Here is a 20,580-nt window from a genome sequence, read left to right as displayed (position 1 = left end):
ATGCTACCCCACTGCTACTCGTGTGAGAGGGGGGGGCTATCATACTAGAGAGAGAGGCAATAATAGTACTTTTAATTTCAAAAGGTTTATGTCCCACGAGTCATGGCATTCAAATCATGGAATTTAAATCACCATTCATTACTCTAGGCAACATAGTTTCCAACAATCATATACATGCATTATTCTTTTCTCTCCCTCTAATTTACTCAAAGCATACATACATACATACATGCATGCATACAAGGTTCGTAATTTCGTACCGTGCCGGAGTAACGAGCTCAGCTCGGTATGGTACGGTATGCTCTAGCGTACCGCTCAATACATACATACATACATATACATATATATATATATATATATATATATATATATATATATATATGTATATATAAAATAAAGTCTAAAAATAAAAAGAGGGCAACGTCGCCTCGTTTCTTCTCCCCGCGTGGATGAGGAGAAGTCACTGACGACGCCGAGGCCTTGTTGCCTCTGACAAGGAGGAGGCAACATGACATCTGTAGTGTCCGACGAGGGAGGGCAACAACAGATCGAGATCATCGAGAGCGAGCAGCGTCGGATCTCCAGGTTCTCCCTTTTCTTCTCTCTCTTCTTCCTTCTCCCTCGGCTAATATTGTCCGGTAGCGGGTGATGACAGTCAAAATCGACCATTACCGACAGATTTTGAGCAATAACGGGACAGAAACAACCCCAATCGACGGTACCGCCTAGTAGCAGGCGATCCGTATACCGATCTGCTAGCAGATCGATACGTACCACCCGGTACGAGCGGTATCATTCGAAATTAAAATCCTTGTAAACATACATACATACATATTCAACTATCCTCAACGTGATGTTTCTACGATAATCCACTAGGGGATTGTAGTTCGGATAAGAATGGGCTGTTTAATTTTCATGTCAACTGAAATGTAGTGTCCAATTCATATTTTGGCCAAATTTATCAATAGCATGCAAGTTTAGAATGTAATGGTCAGAATGTTCGGTCACAAAACAACTAAAAGCATAATCCTACTGCTACATTGAAGTAAAGATTAAAGCAATCGATAAAAGAGAAGTGTTTGACTATGCATGAGTTATTATTCACAATTGCCTATCAAATATAATAATATGAGCATAAGTAGTACAAATGGATACCTTATGAACAAAGAATAAAATATCAAATAAAATAATGTGTGCATAAGCAGTACAATGGATATCTTATGAACAAAGAATAAAATATCAAATTGGAAATTTTCTTTTCATAGTAGTTTAGAATGCCAACACAAACGCATCCCTTCGTTTTTTTTTCAATATTACCTTACTTGATATATGATCCAACAGAGCTCTAACAATCCAAGGTACTGATCTTGGCCCTAGAAGTTGGGCAATAGCAAACATATGAGGAATCCCAAAGAACTCAGAATATAATGATGCCAAACTTTGGTAGGCCAAGTTCAAATCCTACAGAAAAATGATAATATCATAATCAATCTCTAACATGCAAGAACTCAAAACATAATATTGACTATACTTTACAAATAAACACGCTAGAAAAAAGATTCATGAAATAGACTCAACTTCTTGCAAAATATATTAAGAAAACATACTTTAAACAGAAAGCATAATCAAAATTTAATGCAGAAGGATCAATTTGTAAAATTTTAGCTCATACTTGATTTAGCAATCCCCAAATTTAAATTTGAAAAATAAGAATAACAAATAAGTACCTTAAACAAGAATATAGAACAATTTACATAATTACTATAAGTATTAAATGAATTAAGAACATGCTCATCACACATTATAGCACACAAATCTGTTACTGTGAACCAAGTTTTCATTAAAATCATATAAGTCCTCACGAGCACGTTAAATCTAATACATCAGAACTTACTGCAAGGAATGTACTAAATCAGACAATTTTCCCTCAAAAATTATAAACTACATAAATATGATAAAGAGTTGCAAAAACTAATTGATCTGCATCAGTTAAACTTTGATCATATTTGTGTTTAAATGCAAATACAAATACTCTATTTAAATGTTCCAATTGTTAGCTTCAAGAAAACTATGCAACTGAAATTTCCATATACAATCTTCTATCAAGTTCAGAATCTCATCATATAAATAAATAAGCATTTCTTTGTGGTAAGTTTAGAATTAGTGCCAATCCATAGACATGAAACACTTATCTCCACAACATCCTGCAAGGTAACAAAAGATAATTATAACCCTATGCCATCAAACAAAAGATTTCTTATTTTATTAGATCATATGTTCGTCAAGATATAGTTCAATTGAAAAGGTCAGGAATCCAGATGTCTTTAGAGTATAAATTATGATTTCAAGGTGAAGATTATGGATCACTAAAGTGTTTGATTAAAGTATCTGACTTCTAAGTATTTGATAATTTTTTGTACCTATCAAGTCCAACAATGTAAGTGTTGCATCTTGTTAACTATACAGGTTTTATTTTTTTTTCTTTGTTTATGCAATTCAAACCCAAAACTGAATATATTGACAAAGCAGTCGATACTGCTATTATAATAATAAGGCACTGCTTGTTTAACCTATCCCTGATATATCTGCTTGCCTCTTCTTCAACTTTTATAATTGTTATTGCCTATCTATATTGACTATTGCCTACCTACATTGACTGAGATAACCAAACAAGAGAGGAAGTTACTGTTAACGGAAAATGAAGCATCACTCAACCATCATTATATATATAAGCTAACATGAATGAAAATGGGAGACAAATAAGAACAGCAAGACAGTTTTTCACAATTCCATAGGTATCTTACCTGAGAGCCACAATATAAGTATGGCTTTCCACTTGGAACAGTTTCCTTTTCATAAGCTTGGCATGGTCCTTTTGCAGAACGAATGAAGCGTTGGGTAGTGTTACAAAGAATAAAGTTGGGCAAGAAATCATTCTGCATCTCAGCCCAAATCTAGTAATAAAATAAATAATTAATATCACGTTCAAATAGAATAAATAACAATGTCATTGGTAACCAACTCAGAGGGTTACTTCACATCAAGGCTTAAATACTGCCAACCCAATTTCTCCCCAAGTCAATCTAAACACTGAGAAGTAATACCAAAGAACCAAAGAAATTGTTTGGATGAAGAAACTCCTAGTCACTCAAATCACAATGATCTGCACAAATATCAAGGATCACAATCCATCCCACATTTTGTCACTCAAAAACTCCTAGATTTAAGCCTTTCTTTTGGTAAGAAATTTCTGAAAAATGGGACAAGTTAAATATCTCAAGAACCATGCCAAAGGAAAGAGCTTTGCTAGGTGATGGGAAACAACCTCTAATATTTGGTTAATCATTTCACTTATTGTCTGGATGGAAGCAAAAATTACTTTATGCTTAAAAGTAATTGGTTAATTATTTCACTTAATGTCAGGATGGAAGCTACTTTTGTGATGTTTAAAAGAATAGAAGAATATGTTAAGAACTGTAGACATATTGAAGTAAAAAAAAAATTCAAGGTTCTAAATTGAGGGGAAATTAGAAAACTAACAAGAAGGTCACTAAGTTGAGATAGAGGCAGTATACTGCTCTCAGTCTATATTACAGAATTTGTTATTGCCCCAAACAATTTGTTATTGCTCCATGCACAAAATCATGTAGTTGCCAACATTAATTGTATGATTTATTTTAGTATTACATTTTTTTTCCATGAATCAAGGATTTCAGGATTTATTGCAGAAGTAAGGCCACAGAAAAAATCTTCCTGTGGGTTTTTATCAAATGAAAAAAAAGATTATATAATTATAACTATCACTAAAAAAAGGGGTATGATGCAAGAGATTCTACACTGGGGTCTGGTGCAAGAGATTCTCACCATTGTAGGGTCCTAGGAGGATTAGCGTACACGACCCTACATCTATAAGGGAAAATGTTGTTTCATGCCTTGGACATTCAGGTTGCAAGCAGCCATACTTTCATAACAAAGTTCGCTCTCATGTAAAATTAACATTACAAATAACAGATAAATGTCAAGTTCTAAGAGAACAGATAAGAAACAAAACCTGTGAAGAGAGACGGCTAGAGAAGGAAACAAGAGAAAGGTTTTCTTGAATCTCATTCAGCATCATAGTAAAGGAATCTAGTTCAAGATCTTGGCAGAGAAATTGATGTGTCAGCTTTAAGACATCCAAGAGCTTCTGCAATTCCTGTAAGCAGCAAAGTATTAGATTTAAACCAAAAACATTACATTCTAAGAATCTAACATTAGTAAAACAACTTACCACAACAGCACAAATATCCTGGCTCTCAAAATGATCAAAGAGAAAATCTATGTTCTCTCGAAACAATCTATTCATTCTTTGAGTGATTAGACTTCTCAGATTTATAGTCCTACCCAAAACCTTAAAAAAATAAACAATAATAAATTTTCATTTAGCAAATAATAAAGATAGAATACACTGAAAAACTCATTTACAAGAGACAGAAATGTAGATATTAATATGTTGTAAAAGACCACTTAGGATATCACTTGATTCTACAAACCTTTATTCTCCTCAACTTGAAAATCTTGTTGAATCTCATAGGTTTAGTCGAACAATTGTAAGCATCATCACATGCAGAAAGGAATGATTGATCAAGTAATACACTGTAGAAAGGAATGGAAAAAACACTAAAAGGCAGCACATATCTGAAGTTAGTGATGTGATGAGAAATGGTAGGAACGAATAAGTACCTTGCAGCAAAGCTTTTGTAATGCGAAAATATAATCTCATGGAGCTTGTTAACAAGCTGATCGAAACAAAGATCAACCTACAGGCCAGCAAAATCTCAAGTCACATCCAGCAAAATATTAAAAGTAAAAGTTTGATTTGCAAAAATAGCACATCAAATACAAAATTCATAACTCAAGAAGTTTGTATGAAATTAAATAGGAAGAAGTAATGTCATGTAAGGTATAGGAACTGGACCTCTAGAATTTCAAAGCATAATTATACATTCAAACCAATTGCTTAACACCACATTTATTGGTTTGATGAAGCTAATATAGCAAAGCATTGTGTAAAAGACAAGCAATATTGCTTCAGCATTATGTGCATAATATATCTCAAATTTCCAGTATCAAGGCACTTGTGATCAAGTTACTAGAAGTTACCCACTGTGTCTTGTATACCAGATCATAACACAGTTCTGATGTGGAACCAATTAAATATTAATAACAAATAACACCACAATTGTTAGTTTGATGAAGCTAATATAGCAAAGCATTGTGTAAAAGACAAGCAATATTGCTTCAGCATTATGTGCATAATATACCTCAAATTTCCAGTATCAAGGCACTTATGATCAAGTTACAAGAAGTTACACACTATGTCTTGTATACCAGATCATAACACATAGTTCTGATGTGGAACCAATTAAATATTCATAACAAAAAAGCCACTAGTACAAATTAGACATTTAGCAAATTAAATGTAAGCAAGAAAGTGAACTTAAAGCATGAAGTTACCCCAATACAGGTGTCGGAAGGGTCAAAGTACGAACACATATCTCTATTAATACAAAATAGAAAGAAACCTGAGAACTGTTTAATGTTATGCCTCAATCTGATTTATAAAATTCATGGGAGCATATGATCAGCTTTTGTAAGTGCCTTCACAAGTTATCAAACTACATTTCTTCATAAGGTATCAGACTATATTTCACCAAATCCAGGATGAGTAATATTCCTCGACAATTATGTAATGTTATGGCTCAAAATATAAAAAAAATAGTTTACATAGTTTACACATTTACCGTAGTCATATCACAAACATAAGCTATCATGCTGGGCACAAATTTCTATAATAATAATAATAATAATAATAAACATCTAAGCAAAAGAAATGTCAACATTTTGAACACTGTCAAAAATGTATGCATATTACACATACCTCAGCTTCAATTTCATCATAAAGAAATCGCTGCTTCAGCACTGTTAGTGCATGTTGAGCAGAATCATTATAGATATCAAATGGCATTAGAATGCTTTCAAAAAGTCCAGCATCTTGCGACTCGATCACATGATCCACAAGCATCCAAGGAAGGGAGCAATCAATTGGAAACTGCACAAAGCTATTATGTTAAACAAATTTCTCCAAGATTTAGAGAATAATTAATTTATACAAATGCCAGTTCTGTTAATTGGTGAAAGCACGCTCTTGGACAAGTACAGAGAAGTCTAGCATAAAAATTTGGAGACTAAGAAGATTGACAGAGAGTTAACCCGAAAACAACCAATACTGACTGATGAGATAACTAGCTAAACAAATGCCAGTTCTATTAATTTTACCTGGATCACACGAGAAGATTCCAAATAAAATTCTCTAAACCACAGGAACCCAAGGTCTGTCAATGTACAAATAGTTGCTGCAATAACCAGACAACAGTGAGTTACTCTTAAGAATAAAATATTGTTTATTTTTCTTTCGACCATCAGAGCACACTTATAATATTGAATTTACTGGAAGTTTGTTATCCATTCAAAGACAGAAAAGTTCATAGACAAAGTACAAAAGGAATGTATGAATATCTTAGCCAATTATAAGAGAAGCAATGGAATTAATATAAGGCACAAAACATCTTCAAAATTGTGCTAAGTAATATGAAGTGCATCTTGTAGAATATAGCTACCCTAGTTCAAAATCTCGATATCGAACTGCTATTGGTCTCTGGGAGCACCAATAAGAGTCTACTACATTACTATGTGTTAGTCATAAGTGTCGCACAAGTCAATCACGTGAGTGATAGAGCATGTGACTTGACATACAGTCTTTTTACTTAATATTATTATTTGGTATTTTATCACTTTATATTGTCTGTTGCATGAATATATTGTGATGTCCATAGATTTGTACAATAGGAATCAGATCGTGATAAGATCACGATAATGAGACAAATTCACCTTTAAACACTTATCATCAATAATTCCGGTCATAGGTTACTCGAGAGGGGTATCGAGATAACCGGACAGATTATTGTGCTGTATACTCGTTCATATGATGAATGCAACTGGTCTTATAGCTGCTCGTGTGGGGACACTACGGATACAGAGCAAGTGCTTATTGTCAGACAGTGATTCCGTCGTCCCAGTGGTGTATTTGATCTTTAGACTTGAGACACCAAGGATGTACTGTATGAGTACTTCATTCTTTGATACCGAACTTATAGGTCTGGAGGTTCCAAATATAGCACAGCCGATCATCGAGAGTGATAGTCAACCTTACGAGGGCTATTGAGTGTCGATAGAGGATCATCAGCTCTCGGTGTCATGAGAGGAATATCTCATGTGTGTTCTTGCTCAGACAAATCCCTAGTAGGGTCATTCGAATTGAGAGAGAAAGAATTCTCCGGGAGAATCCGATTAGAGTGAGACTCGTGTAGAAACTGTATGGGCCTGACAGCACCATGCCCGGTATACGGTCTTTGGGATATTAGATGGATGAGGAACTATAGATACATTGTAATATATAGATCCAAAGGATTGAATTCTCCTGTATCGTCTGGGGACTACGGCGTAGTACGTTCGCAGTCGATGAGTTGAGTGAATTATTATAGAGATAATAATTCACTGAGCCGGAATGAGTTCTGACAATATGACTCACAGTCAGCTCGATATTGAGCCTAGAGGGTCACACACATATTGCAGGTATTACGACGAATAGAGGTTCGGATATAAGATATCCGTCGGACCCCTATCTTATTGGATATCCAATAAGCTCCTAAATTATTAGATCCTATGGATGAGATCCAATAAAAGCCAATAAGAGATTATTGGGTAGAGCCCCACTAATCTAAGAGGCTTGGGTAGTTGGATGAAGATCCAGTACCCAATATGGCAGAATCCATTAGGGTTAAGTTGACAGTATGCCTCTATAAATAGGAGGGAACTAAAGACCCATAAGCTAGAGGTTTTTAAACTGCCACTTCTTAGCTATCATAAGAAGAATATCCTATGTGTTCTTGCTCAGACAAATCCCTGGCTAGAGTTATTCGGATTGAGATAGAAATAATTCTCCGGGAGAATCCGATCAGAGCGAGACTCGAGTAGAAACTGTATGGGTCTGATAGCACCATGCTCGTTATCTAATCTCTGAGATATTAGATAAATGATAGACTATAGGTACATGATAACTGAGGACATATAAGTCCAAATAATTGGATTCCCCTGTATCTTATAGGGGCTACGGCGTAGTAGCCTAGTACGTCCACAGTCGATGAGTCGAGTGAATTATTATGAAGACAATAATTCATTGAGACAGAAGGAGTTCTGACATGTATGACTCACAACTAGCTTAATATTAGGCCTAGAGAGTCACACACATATGGTAGGCGTTGCGACGAGTAGATATTCGGATATGAGATATCCACCGGAACCCCTATCTTATTGAATATCCAATATGCCCTCGAATTATTGAATCTTATGAATGAGATCCAATAAGAGTCAATGAGAGATTATTGGATAGAGATTCACTAATCTAAAAGGTTTAGATAGTTGAATGAAGATCCAATACCCAATAGGACAGGATCTATTATAGTTAAATTGACAGGGGGTTTCTATAAATAAATAAGAGAGAACCAAAGGCTCATAGGCTAGAGGTTTCTTAACTGCCACCTCCTATTCTCCTATCTCCTTCTCCTTAGATAGTAAGTGTGGAGATTTAGGGAACGATTTGAAGAGCGTCGTCACAGTCTTACTGTGTGGATCACCACTAGAGAGGAGGGCGTTTGACCTCTTTCATCCTCTTCTACAAATCTGCAAAGATTCAGGAATATAAAATCTCCTTAGGTAAAACACAATTATCTCACTCGAGGATTTAAGTTTCGCGGGTTTTTACGCACAAATCTTTGTATGACAACAAATATTTTTTTGGGAAATTTGGAGTTTTTATTTTCTGTCCTTCCGTTGCAAATGTAATGTCACCTCTAGATTTCCCTATATATAGGTCAGATCATTTTATCTCTGTTTAACAAAATTCGAGAGATCTATTGAAATAAATATTTAGATAGACAAATGTGCTTCAAATTATTCAAATAATATATTAACAAAATTATAAAAGAGTTTGCTCAATTTCAAGCTTTGTACGAAATATTATAGTTGAAACAAGGCAGATAGGTTAGAATTCTTAAAATTCTAGCATTGCAAGTTTAAAAGAATGCATAAACAATAGAAGATTCAAAACAAAAATGAAAAGTTTTCCCCTTATGAGAAATTACCAACTAGATACACATTGGTGTCCTCATATAACAGCACGAAAAGACATGTAATAATCTAATTTGGATTAAGGTGGACATAAGATATTATTGGTTCAGAAAATATTTAATGTTCCCTTGGCCCCACTTAATGCATTAAGAAGACAAGTAAAATCCATTCTGGATTAAGTAGAACAAATAAAATTATCGATAACTTAGTTTTTTTGGCCCTACTTAAGGCATCAATTCATTTGGATTAAGGACAAAAGAAATTATTGATTCACAAGATGCTTTAGCATTTTCTTACATGGGCAGAGTGCTATACAGTGAATCATATTTACCAAGTTACCCTAAAACACAACCTTGATAAAAAAAATAGCATAAAAATAAATCCATAAAAAAATAACATCAAATGCCTCTGATAGGAATGAGCACCTTTGTAATCAATAATATGTAGGAAAAATCTAAGTTTATAGAAGAATGTCTCCAACTGTTTAAGATCTTCAACTGAGATTCCTGAGCCACTATTCCCAAATAAACCTCCAGGTTTTCTTAAATTGCCACCAGAAACGAGCTCACAAATCAAAAATTGCAGGCAATGTACCTATACATAGAGATTGAATTTTTTATTTAATCAACTAATGTTGAACATAAAAGAAAATTAGACTGAAGAGAAAAATGCCTTGGCACATATCAACCTACCAGCACAAGCGGAACATATTCAAGAAAATTAATAAAATAGATAAAACTTTACAAATATTGCAGCTATGATATCTTTGTCAAAAAATCAAGAATATAGCATTCTTGTTCCATTTTGATGCATATAAAACATTAATTCACGATGAAGTACATTTACAAATATAGTATAACATAAAGAATAGTTGGCCTACAAAAATATAAGCTGAGAATATTATGCGATATGAATTTCCAAGTTATGTCAAAATCAAGAATGTAACTATTGGTTAAACGTGAAGTCGTACAGTACAAGTCATCTAGTATGGCTCAGAAAATTGTTAGGGTGATTAAACAAACAAAAAAGAGAAAAGCAAAAGAGGAGAAAGAAAAACACAAAAACGATCATAGAATAGATAAGAGCACAATTACTTATTTATAGCACAAAGTCACTTTTACTTTCACCCCTCATGGATTGTCATCTCGTACCAACCATGGGGTTCCAGTCCCTAACAAGAATGGTACATACCAACTGGTACCAACATATCGACATGGTACACCAGTACATACATACCAGGGACTCTAAGGAGGGAAGGAAGATAAGAAGGCGATAGAGGAAGAGGGGGAATGAGTAAGAGGAAGAGGAGGTGGTGGAGAAAGAGGAACGAGAAAGAGAAAGAAGAGGAGACAGCGGAGGAAGAGGAAGCACACCCAAAATCAACAGTGCTAGCCCTAAACAAAAGAAAGTCTTTTCTTTTTGTTTATAGGTTGGTCCAGACCACCCATAATGGGGGCAGTCCACATACAAATTCACACCCAGACAGGTACATATTGCTAGTCTCCTACCAGGGTGAAACTGCAGTCCATGCTCCTAATAGTGGTATTTATTGGACAAAATGGAATATTTCAGCAACTACCTAAATCATTGGTCCCAATTACTTTAACAAAAATTCAACTGTCAGAATAAAAGAAATGACACAAGAACATAATCAAACCTGAGCAGCAGTGGGAGCAACTGGCCTTGGATAAAATGCACTTTGCTTGGTTTCCTCATTTTCTTGATGCGATGAATGCAATTCAGGCTCAGCTTTGCTTGTATTTGCCATCCAATCTGCTGATAGGGTACGCATATCAGAAAGAAGCCTGAAAAGAGAACAAGTTGCTTATATACTGAGTGGAACTGATGCATTTACAGAAAGAAAATATCTTAAACATCAAACTCAAGACATCAAAAACTTGTAGAGCATATTGGTACTCATATATAGAATAAAAATTGTAATAGTCGAACCTATCATCAGCACAACAAAATTCTGTCATAAACAAAATGAATAACAAAAAATAATTAGCATGTGCAGCAGTTGAAATTCATTTCAGTAGCAGGTATATTATAGAGGTACAACCATCTATTACTATTAGGACAATTTGATGAGGTCACAGAGGCTTAGCATCAATAGCGAGTGATAGCATAAAGAAGTTCAACATGAGACAGCTCAAAGAAAAGTTTCCCATTTGCATTAACATTCATAAGTTCTCAATTTTTGCAACTGACTGTGTGGAAAAAAGTCAAAGTCAACAATATTCAAAATCAAATAAATTGTTACTCCAAGAACTAGCAAAAAATGAGGATTTTATAACAAACTATCTTGTGAACATATTCTACTAGCCAAATTAAGCAAAGAGCTTAATCGCAGAGATAAATAAGAATGGTTTAACAAAAAAACCTGACGCCTACTAGTCATCAGCATTACCTATGACATAGAAAAGTATGCATTTTATATCATGACCAGCTTGCGAAGAGGTTCAAGGGATTTATGACATGACATCAGAATTTGCTAAATTTACCTAGATAAGTCTTTCTTTTTCCGAAATGTTGTCCGCAACATGGTGTCTAGCCTATCCTGCACAAAATCTTGCACTTCTGCATGGATTGTTTCCCATAAAGCATCAGCAACTAATGTGTCACAATGCTCCATCATCAAACCAATGCTCTTTATGTAACCAACAAGCTCTAACAATGTTTTACGTTCATCAGCTGTATAATTCCAACGTACAACCTACATTGTGATTATTGGCAGTTTATATCACAAAAATAATAGTTAAAGAAATCAGTACAACCAATATAATTTAGGAGCATAAGAATATAAGATAATATAGATGCAGCATATGATCAAGACTAGGTAACATCTTCCACAAATTTTGCCTAAAAAAAAGAAAGGCACAATTTCAACCATCAGATATATGTTAATCAAATAATAGAAAGCAATTTCTTATTCACTGTGCAGAAACAGAAACTCTTCAAACTTGTAAGAGATAAATACTATAAGCTCCATAGCACTTAAGAAAAAAACTTCATAACTGTAAGCAAGAAAATGATTTTAATCATGACTATGGGACAACCAGCAAATCTGAGAAAACCCAGTCTTGCATAAAGCAATGAATGGAAAACAATCAAGATGAGCATACAAATCAACGTTGCTGTATAAATAATCCTGCTTCAGACAGAACAAATCCAACAAGCAAGAGAAATTGAACACTAAAAATTAAAAACATTTTAATGAATTATTAGCTCCAATAGTCATGGTAGGTTAGAGGATCATAAAAGGATACTACACCACTGATGAAAATAAAAACTAAAGAAACAAAGCATAACCTTTTCGTAGTCAAAAAAGGTGGTGGAACTCTGATGTGCACCTACAGCAGCAGGTTCCTTGCATGGGCGGGAGAATTTCCAAGCACATTGTTCCCATATCCGCCCAGTCCATCGGCTGAGAAGCTGACAACCTTCAACAACCAAGTCGTACATGTTTCCTTTGACTTCTCTAGACCACTCGGTATCAGCACCATCAGTTGATTTTAGTACAACAATCTAGATACAGAACCACTCAACAATTGAAGCAATCAGATAACTAAAGAAATCAGATAAAGAACAGAAAAGAAAACTGCAAATTAGCATAATGGATAATTTAACAATCAAGTCATGGAGTACTATTTATTTTCTCACAAATTACAGCATGTCATACCTGCAGGCGCACACAAACATACATTTATGGATCCAAAGAGGCAAATAAGTGAAATTTCAAAGGCACAGATGCCCAGTACAAGAAAATACAAATGAACACACAGGTAAAGTTGTACACTGGCACAAGTACATAAAAAGATGGTGCGAATATATGTGTCACAGTATACAGAATACTAATGTGTGCCGCACATACATAATATATATGAGACTGAGAAAAAGTTAATGCTTAGACAACCACTAGTTGAATTGAATTTTCTTCTCACAAAAAGAAACCACCACAAAAACAAATAATGGGACTTGATACCATAGTGGACAAAGGCATCAAAGATAAAGACAAGAACCTGATTCAAGGCTGAAACAAAACGAATTGAGAAGTCATCATGCTCCGCTCGAATAGTTCCAATGTGGTTCACAATCAAATAATGCCTCTGATAAGTGGACCAGTTAAGGATTAAATGCACAAAAAGAAAATCAAAATCCAGCACAACTTTTAACACCATGGAAAACCAATTTCAAGTCAAAAACCTAGACTTGAAAGTTGAAGCTGAGCAATTGAATCTACAATAATAGTCTTATATAATTGAAAAGACTGATAAAGATGCTATATTCGGTCTTTCAACTGGAAAATAACGAAAGTCAATCACCTACTTGACTCCAAACACACAAAGCTATAGATTGCAGACATCAGTCTAATCCACATTGTCAATTGTGCAGTCCAAACACACAAGGACTGCATTTTTTCCTGGTTCAGCTTGTACTGACCAGTATATATCAGTCCAAGCCCAAAACAAGACATGGACTACCCCCATTTCGAGTGGTCTGGTCCAGTCTATTAAAAAAGAAAAAATCTTAAAACTAGAGCCTACATTCTCTTCTCCAGACACACGAAGCCCTGTGAGTCGTTGCTGCCGTCCTCTTTACATACGTGTAGAGCCCCACAAGCTGCCACTGCTGTCGCCCGCCACCGCTGTCTCCCCACTGTCCACTGCACACCTGGTGCTTCCTCTTCTTCTCCTCCTCTTCCTCCACCGTCTTCACTTCTCTTCTTCCTTTCTCTTCCTCTTCCTACTTCCTCTTCCTCCTCCCTCCTCCCGTTCCTCCACCGCCTCCTTTTCTTCCTTCTTGTTCCTCCTCCTCCTTCCTCCTCTTCATCCTTTTCCTCTATAGCCACCTCTTCCTTCCTCTTTCCGTGTTCTTCCTTTCAAGTCTTTGGTACACCGATACCGATCGGTATGGACTGAATCTTATATATTGAGAAAGCCATCAATTTTAGAAAGTCAAGCATTAATATCAAAACTAGACCTTTGATTATACAAATCTCTTAAAAGAAAATAATTTTATACATCAAAGAGAAAAAATAAAAGAGTGTGCTTCATGCACAAGACTCCCACCAATGTGAGGTTTAGAAAGGGTCAATGTACACAGCCTTCTCTTTAAATATAGAGCGGCTATTTTCCATGACTCAATCCCTATTCTCTCGGGTCGCAAAGGAGCAACCTTAGCAATGTACCAAGGCCCTTTTATACATCAAAAAGAATAGTACATAAAATTACAAGTGTTTTATTTTTCAAATTCAAAACTACAATACTACCTAATGCATCTCCTTCACCTTTTCCTTCATTGTCCCCTTCTCTTCTCCTCCACCATCCTTGCATCCCTCCCCTCTCCTCTCTCTTCCAATTTTCCCCTCCTCCCCTAGCCTGACCCACAGCAGTCATCATAGGAGCATATAGATACATGATATGCTAGCCACCAGTACTGCCCCAGTCAGCCCAATGACTATCTTATTGGTACTCTACAAGATTTGAAACTTTGGTTTAAAGGAAAAAAAATCATCTCTTCTTGCTTTTGATTTAATAAGAGTAACAAAAATCATATTCCCTTTCACAGAGTCATTAAACTTACAGTCTATCACAAATTGAGCTGACTAGGTTGTATCTCACCTGATAATTGAATCAATCATCAAACAAGATATGAATGTACATGATCAACTAAAACACCATATAAAATATTGTTAAACAAGATATGTACATGATCAACAAGATATGAATCAATCATCAATCATCAAATACCTTGTTTGGGAGTTTACTTCACCAGCTTTCAGTTACAAGATATTGTTAAACAACAGTTTATAAACTTCAGTTCGACGAAAACACCATATAAAATATGATTATTGCAGTATATTTAAGTATAGGTCCTAATTATAAACATGAATATGCTTTCACTACCAAGATAAAGCAACAATGAAAATCAAAACAAAATTTATACCCACAGATAGTTCGAAAATCAAAGAATCAATAGATAAACAATGAAAATCAAAACATGAATGTGTTACTATATCAAAGAATCAACAGATAAACAAAGCAATTACTTCAAAAGAATGCTCAGATAAGGATAAAAGCTTCACAAAGTCCTTCCAGTTCAAGCCTCAAGCTTTGTTAATTAACATAGACTTGCAAGAAACATCATAAGTTGACAAATATTCATATCTAGTCATATATTCTACACAAAACAAACACAAAAGGCACAGAAAAAATAGCTAACACCAAATATAATCAAATACGTCAGTTCTTTGGACTCGTACAGTGTAAACTTAGGCCCTGTCCTTACAGATATAGGACAGAAATCATTCTAACCAAGCATATTACAAAGAAGCACCAATATTTGACACTTCTTTACACTAATTTCTAACTAAATATCAGAGTAAAATCAGACCATAACAAGCCAGATTTTTTCTATATAGAAAAACAGCACAAAAATAAATGTGTATAGGATATTCTTGCAGCTCACGAGGTGGAATTTCATGAGGCCCAGGAAGAGTAAGAAGACGAGTTTGACTAGAAAAGCTTTGGAAGTACATCGATAGTTCCTTCATTATAGCAGCTGGTGAAAGATGAAGATCTGGAAATGCAGGAATAACAGGATCACTCTGCCAAAGAAGATCACAGAAAGGGTCAATATACCATGCTAACTTAACAGTCTTAACAAAAAAAATGGACACAAGTATTAAACATGATTTTCCTAATTTATATGCATACTGGAAAAGTCTATGGAGATAATACCTTGAAGATGTTAATAAGCCGATTAAACTTGACCCTCTTATACAGTGACTCGCTCTCTTTTTCAGATGAGGTTGCTAAAACAACAAGAACCGGCAAAACACGAAGTAGCATATGGCGCTCTGGAAATAAGAGTGCAAAGTCTAGCTCCAAAGATTCAACACAAAATACTATGAGTACTTGCAAGATGTCTTCTACGCTATGCTTGAATCAAGGATGTCAAACTACCTGTAAATAGACTCAAACCAGGAAGAGCCTAGAAGACATTTCCCAAATAAGAACATTGTCAACTAGTAAAAAGAACTTAAGAAAGCTTATCCAACATATGGAGAAGCCTATAGCCATAAGCAAACTAGTTGAGGTATCACCTTAGTCTGATTCATGCATATAAAAATATGATACAGGCAAGTCATTGCTAAGATCATAGTATTTGTTTAAAAAAGTTTAAAAAAATAAAAACTGTTTCTTCTTTTTTATGGGCAACAGTAGCAAAAGTATCAAATAATAATTGTTTCTGTTTAATCCAAGATTGACGGGAATGTATCACTCAACAGAAAGAGTCTCTGGGAATACCTAGTTTCAATTTTAATACATAAGTTTCAACCCATTCTATGCAGAACTCAATCTTGATGAGTAAGACATTAAATAAAGGATACGTATTTGTGCGGAACATCTCAGCGTGCAAATTCAATAGAATAGCCCATCTTGTACTTAAGAAAATCTGCAAATATAAATGTGAGTTTAGTGTTGGTAAAATCTATGGATATAGTAACATCTAAGGAAACAAAATCTAAAACAACCTATTATAATGGAATGGTCAAGTTATAGAATACACAATCTGAGGCCCTCACGGATCCTATACCAGTAAGATAAATGAAAAAAACATATAACTAGAAACCTGAAGATCGTCTAACTCTTCTCTCATAGAATCAGTATCCTGCCACTGAACACTCACTTGTGTAAATGTTCTGAAAAATTAGAAGTATAGAAAAGAATCAGTTACCAATACTTTCTGTTGTGGAGTCAGAAATAAATACAGAAATCTGGAAGTGCGATTTAGGGCATCAATAAGCAGGAATGAGAATGCAGTAAGCAAAATACATCTAAACCTAACTAACCCTAGAGAATATTATTACTACCAAACTTAATATATGATAAAGCAGATCCTAGGAATGTATAACCTTCAAAATAACTGCCCTATTTGTATGGATTCATCAAGCAATCCATGTGTTTTTTTTTTTAATCATGTATAGAATCGAATGCAACTGGAGCAAGCAATACAGATGGGTGATTACAGTATATATTTATTGGGAATATAACCAACTGTGCTAGCCATCAAATTAGATTCTGAATGCTTGCCAAAGGCTGCTCTATATGTATGGATTCATCATGAAATCCATATGTTTTTTTTGTTTTTATCACAGAATCTAATGCAACTGGAGCAAGTAATACAAGCGGGTGATCACAATATATAGTTATTGGGAACCAGTGGCGTTTGCCAGCCTACCAACAACAGGATCTCATCTGAAAGACAAGTGAGACTGAAATGCTGCCTTCTCAAGCATATTGTTCCATGTAGATAATTCATTTTAGGATAAACATCTCCTAGCATGTGCAACTATATTTTAAGGGAAAGTGGAAACCTTCCAAGAGAAATCAGGGATTTCAATAGGCGCTCGGGCGAGGCGAGGCGAGACGAGTTCTCTAACTCTATTCACGGGTAGCTAAGTGGTGGTTCCACATGGTGACGAGTTCTCTAACTCTATTCACGGGTAGCTCGTTCTTACTCGAACCCCCTCACCATGCCCAAATACTAGGTCAGCCCTATACCAAATGTCATGACCCGAGCCTCCTCACCATGTGAGAAGTCCTTAATGCCTACTACCTACAATCCAAACCTTAGGAGGTTCTAGCAACAAAGAGAGGAGACCAAAGACCGATAGCAACCACAACCAACCGAAAACACCGACGTGCTGGCCAAAAACAACCAAGGTTTTGACGCACCCATAAGCTTTCTTTCATACGTCTATTTCCATTATTTCAAGTTTCGTAGTTATGACTTTAACTTTACAAATAATAGAGGTTGCTTTCTTTCTATTTTACGCTTGGTTTTACTGCAACAATTCTCTTCTTTGCCAAAACTACCATCTAGAAGGTGGCATTGAATCAACAAATCGTCGAAACCAAACGGATCACTCTCCCCCCTCCTCTGCCTCATTCTCCTACACGTCATTGCCAGCTCCAGTCCATTGCGCCATCACCGTGGTCGCTGCCTCATAAGGGCCACCACTTCCTCCATCTACGATCCTCTACCCATAAGCCTCACCTACTTTAGTCTTAGTTTATTAATTCTCTCTAAAACACATCCTTGATAAAAAAAAATAGCATAAAAATAAATCCATAAAATAAAATAAAACATTACATCAAATGCTAGGCGACGAACCAAGAGAGACGTTGCCATCTGTTGAAGACTTGGTGACCAACCAAGAGAAACCCCTTGAAGAGGATACTATCAACGAGAAGAAGTCTACTACCACCCGACAATGCATCTAAGTCGTCTTCTGAATTGGACACAAAGGACTATAACCAAGTGTAGCAAGATGGTTCTCCGAAGAAGCTGCTAAAGTCGAGTTTCCCCACCGTCAAAGCAAGATTCAATGGGACGTGAATCACTCAATTGAGGGAGTCGTGTTCAGAGACGATCTCGATTCTTGACAATAGTCAACCCTATTTGATCAAGCAAAGCTCAAGCCCAAGGACTTTAGGCAAACCTCTACCTATAAAACATCTAAAGGGAACCAAGAAAGCCTTCAACAAAGAGGCAATCGGCCCTAGTTTCGCAGTTCAAAGGAGTGAGAAGAAGAGGGAAGAATTCTGCACCGCTGTAGCCAACTTCAAACAGTAGCCTTCTTCCTCACATTCTAGCAATCAAAGCTCCACCCCAAAGCTTCGTCTAACTACCGCAAGAAGTCCTCAATGCCTACTACCTACTGTCCAAACATCAGGAGGTCCTAGCAACAAACAAAATTGATTGAAAAGTACCAAGTTATTGCATACCTCTTGTACCATGAGAAATCATTGGGAATGCTAGCTTTTGCATTTTTGAGATGATCAAGCTGCACTAAAACATCAAGTAATTTCAACATAGACCTGCCATACAAAAAACTTAGTATCGATTTCCCACCACCAGGAAAAGCATCATTGCAAAAGATAGCTACCATGGAAATAAGAAACTAAACTAACTGAAAATCATAAGTCATATCTCATCATACTAACAAAAAAAATGTGAGTTACTTCATTAATTTTATCAACTTATACTTTGAACATGAAATAGCAATTCATAGATGAAGTGACAAAATCAACGTGAACAAGAAATAGTAAAGCACAATTAGGATTCTATTGATGAAATAATCCTTTTTTCTAATTATAGCATAGAAAAAGGAATTCTAGAAGCCCAAAGCATATATACACACATATATATATATAATCAAATTCAAGCAATGCTTTATGCAGCCAACAAAAGTGGATAACTTATCGTGTTTTCAACCATGGTATACAGTTGATAACAAGGTTTTAAATTTCGAATTGTACCACCAATACTAGGCGGTATCAGCTAGCAGACAGAACGAGGAGCACGACGGGGAGGAAGATGAGGCTGTGACATTCGTTGGACGGAGAAGGCATAACGGAGAAGAGAGTTGGACATGGCAGGGCACGAAGAAGCGCTCTGTCGGGCGGAACACAGTAGGGGGTGGGTCCTCACTTCATTGGGCAAAACCCTATAGGGGGCAGGTCCTCGCTCCGTCGAGTGAAACACGATAGGGGGTGAAGGGATCGTGGACGCTGTGGTCGGGGAGGTTGTGGTCGACAATGAAGGAAGGGATCCTGGCACAAGTAGGACTGTCGCTTCCTCTTCTCGTTCTCGCCATCATCTTGGTCTTCTTCCTCACAATCGTTGAGGGTGGCAACGGCGGTGGAGCGGGAGATGAGCTCGCCCTGGGCTCAGTGATTGCAAAAGGCGCTCGGGCGCTCGCCTAGGCGCTCGGGCGAGGCGAGGCCCGAGCGCCTCGCTAATGTCCCAGGCGGCGCGCTTCAAACAGGCGCCGCCTGGGCGCTCGCCCGAGCCCAGGCGCTGGGCGCTTCGGGCGAGCGCCTGGGTAAACCAAGGCAACCGAACCAGAATTTTAGGTCTGGTTCGGTTGTTAGTTGGTTCAATCGAACCAACTAAACCGATATAACCCCAACCCTAACCCTAACCCTAACCCAACACTAACCTGTTGCCGCTCCCGATCCCGATCGCGATCTCGTCGCTCGCTGCCGCTGCTCCCGCTGCTGCTGCTCGCGCCTCCCGCGAGCCCTCTCGCTGCTCGCGCCTCCTGCGAGCCCTCCCGCTGCTTGCACCTCCCGCGAGCCCTCTCGCTGCTCGCGTCTCCTGCGAGCCCTCCCACGAGCCTTCCCGCAGCTCGCACCTCCCTCGAGCCCTCCCGCTGCTCATGCCTCCCGCGAGCCCTCCCGCTGCTCGCGCCTCCCGCGAGCCCTCTCGCCTCCTGCGAGCCCTCCCGCGAGCCTTCCCGCTGCTCGCGCCTTCCGCTCCCTTTCCCTTTCCCGCTAC

The 20,580-nt window shown here is 36.9% G+C and overlaps 1 protein-coding gene across 3 annotated transcripts in view; it reads right to left on the bottom strand.

The window, feature by feature from the left end:
* Positions 1-20,580, bottom strand: part of LOC103980423 (protein PIR) — a 47,458-nt gene that overhangs the window by 16,163 nt on the left and 10,715 nt on the right. For all 3 annotated transcript variants that reach the window (XM_065102512.1, XM_065102513.1, XM_065102514.1), the window contains 18 exons: positions 19,026-19,118; positions 16,867-16,936; positions 16,625-16,689; positions 15,972-16,167; positions 15,687-15,838; positions 13,251-13,344; positions 12,541-12,756; positions 11,733-11,944; positions 10,886-11,033; positions 9,654-9,822; positions 6,319-6,395; positions 5,921-6,091; positions 4,723-4,799; positions 4,533-4,635; positions 4,271-4,390; positions 4,052-4,195; positions 2,805-2,954; positions 1,318-1,461 (listed from right to left, as the gene is read on the bottom strand). In XM_065102512.1, the coding sequence (XP_064958584.1) occupies positions 1,318-1,461; positions 2,805-2,954; positions 4,052-4,195; positions 4,271-4,390; positions 4,533-4,635; positions 4,723-4,799; positions 5,921-6,091; positions 6,319-6,395; positions 9,654-9,822; positions 10,886-11,033; positions 11,733-11,944; positions 12,541-12,756; positions 13,251-13,344; positions 15,687-15,838; positions 15,972-16,167; positions 16,625-16,689; positions 16,867-16,936; positions 19,026-19,118 (2,401 nt within the window). The remainder of the gene's footprint in view (positions 1-1,317; positions 1,462-2,804; positions 2,955-4,051; positions 4,196-4,270; positions 4,391-4,532; positions 4,636-4,722; positions 4,800-5,920; positions 6,092-6,318; positions 6,396-9,653; positions 9,823-10,885; positions 11,034-11,732; positions 11,945-12,540; positions 12,757-13,250; positions 13,345-15,686; positions 15,839-15,971; positions 16,168-16,624; positions 16,690-16,866; positions 16,937-19,025; positions 19,119-20,580) is intronic.

Source organism: Musa acuminata, chromosome BXJ2-4 (assembly GCF_036884655.1).
Source record: "Musa acuminata AAA Group cultivar baxijiao chromosome BXJ2-4, Cavendish_Baxijiao_AAA, whole genome shotgun sequence".
Classification (NCBI taxonomy): domain Eukaryota; kingdom Viridiplantae; phylum Streptophyta; class Magnoliopsida; order Zingiberales; family Musaceae; genus Musa; species Musa acuminata.
The sequence above is the reverse complement of the archived record's forward strand: the minus strand, read 5'-3'. Positions and strand labels throughout refer to the sequence as shown.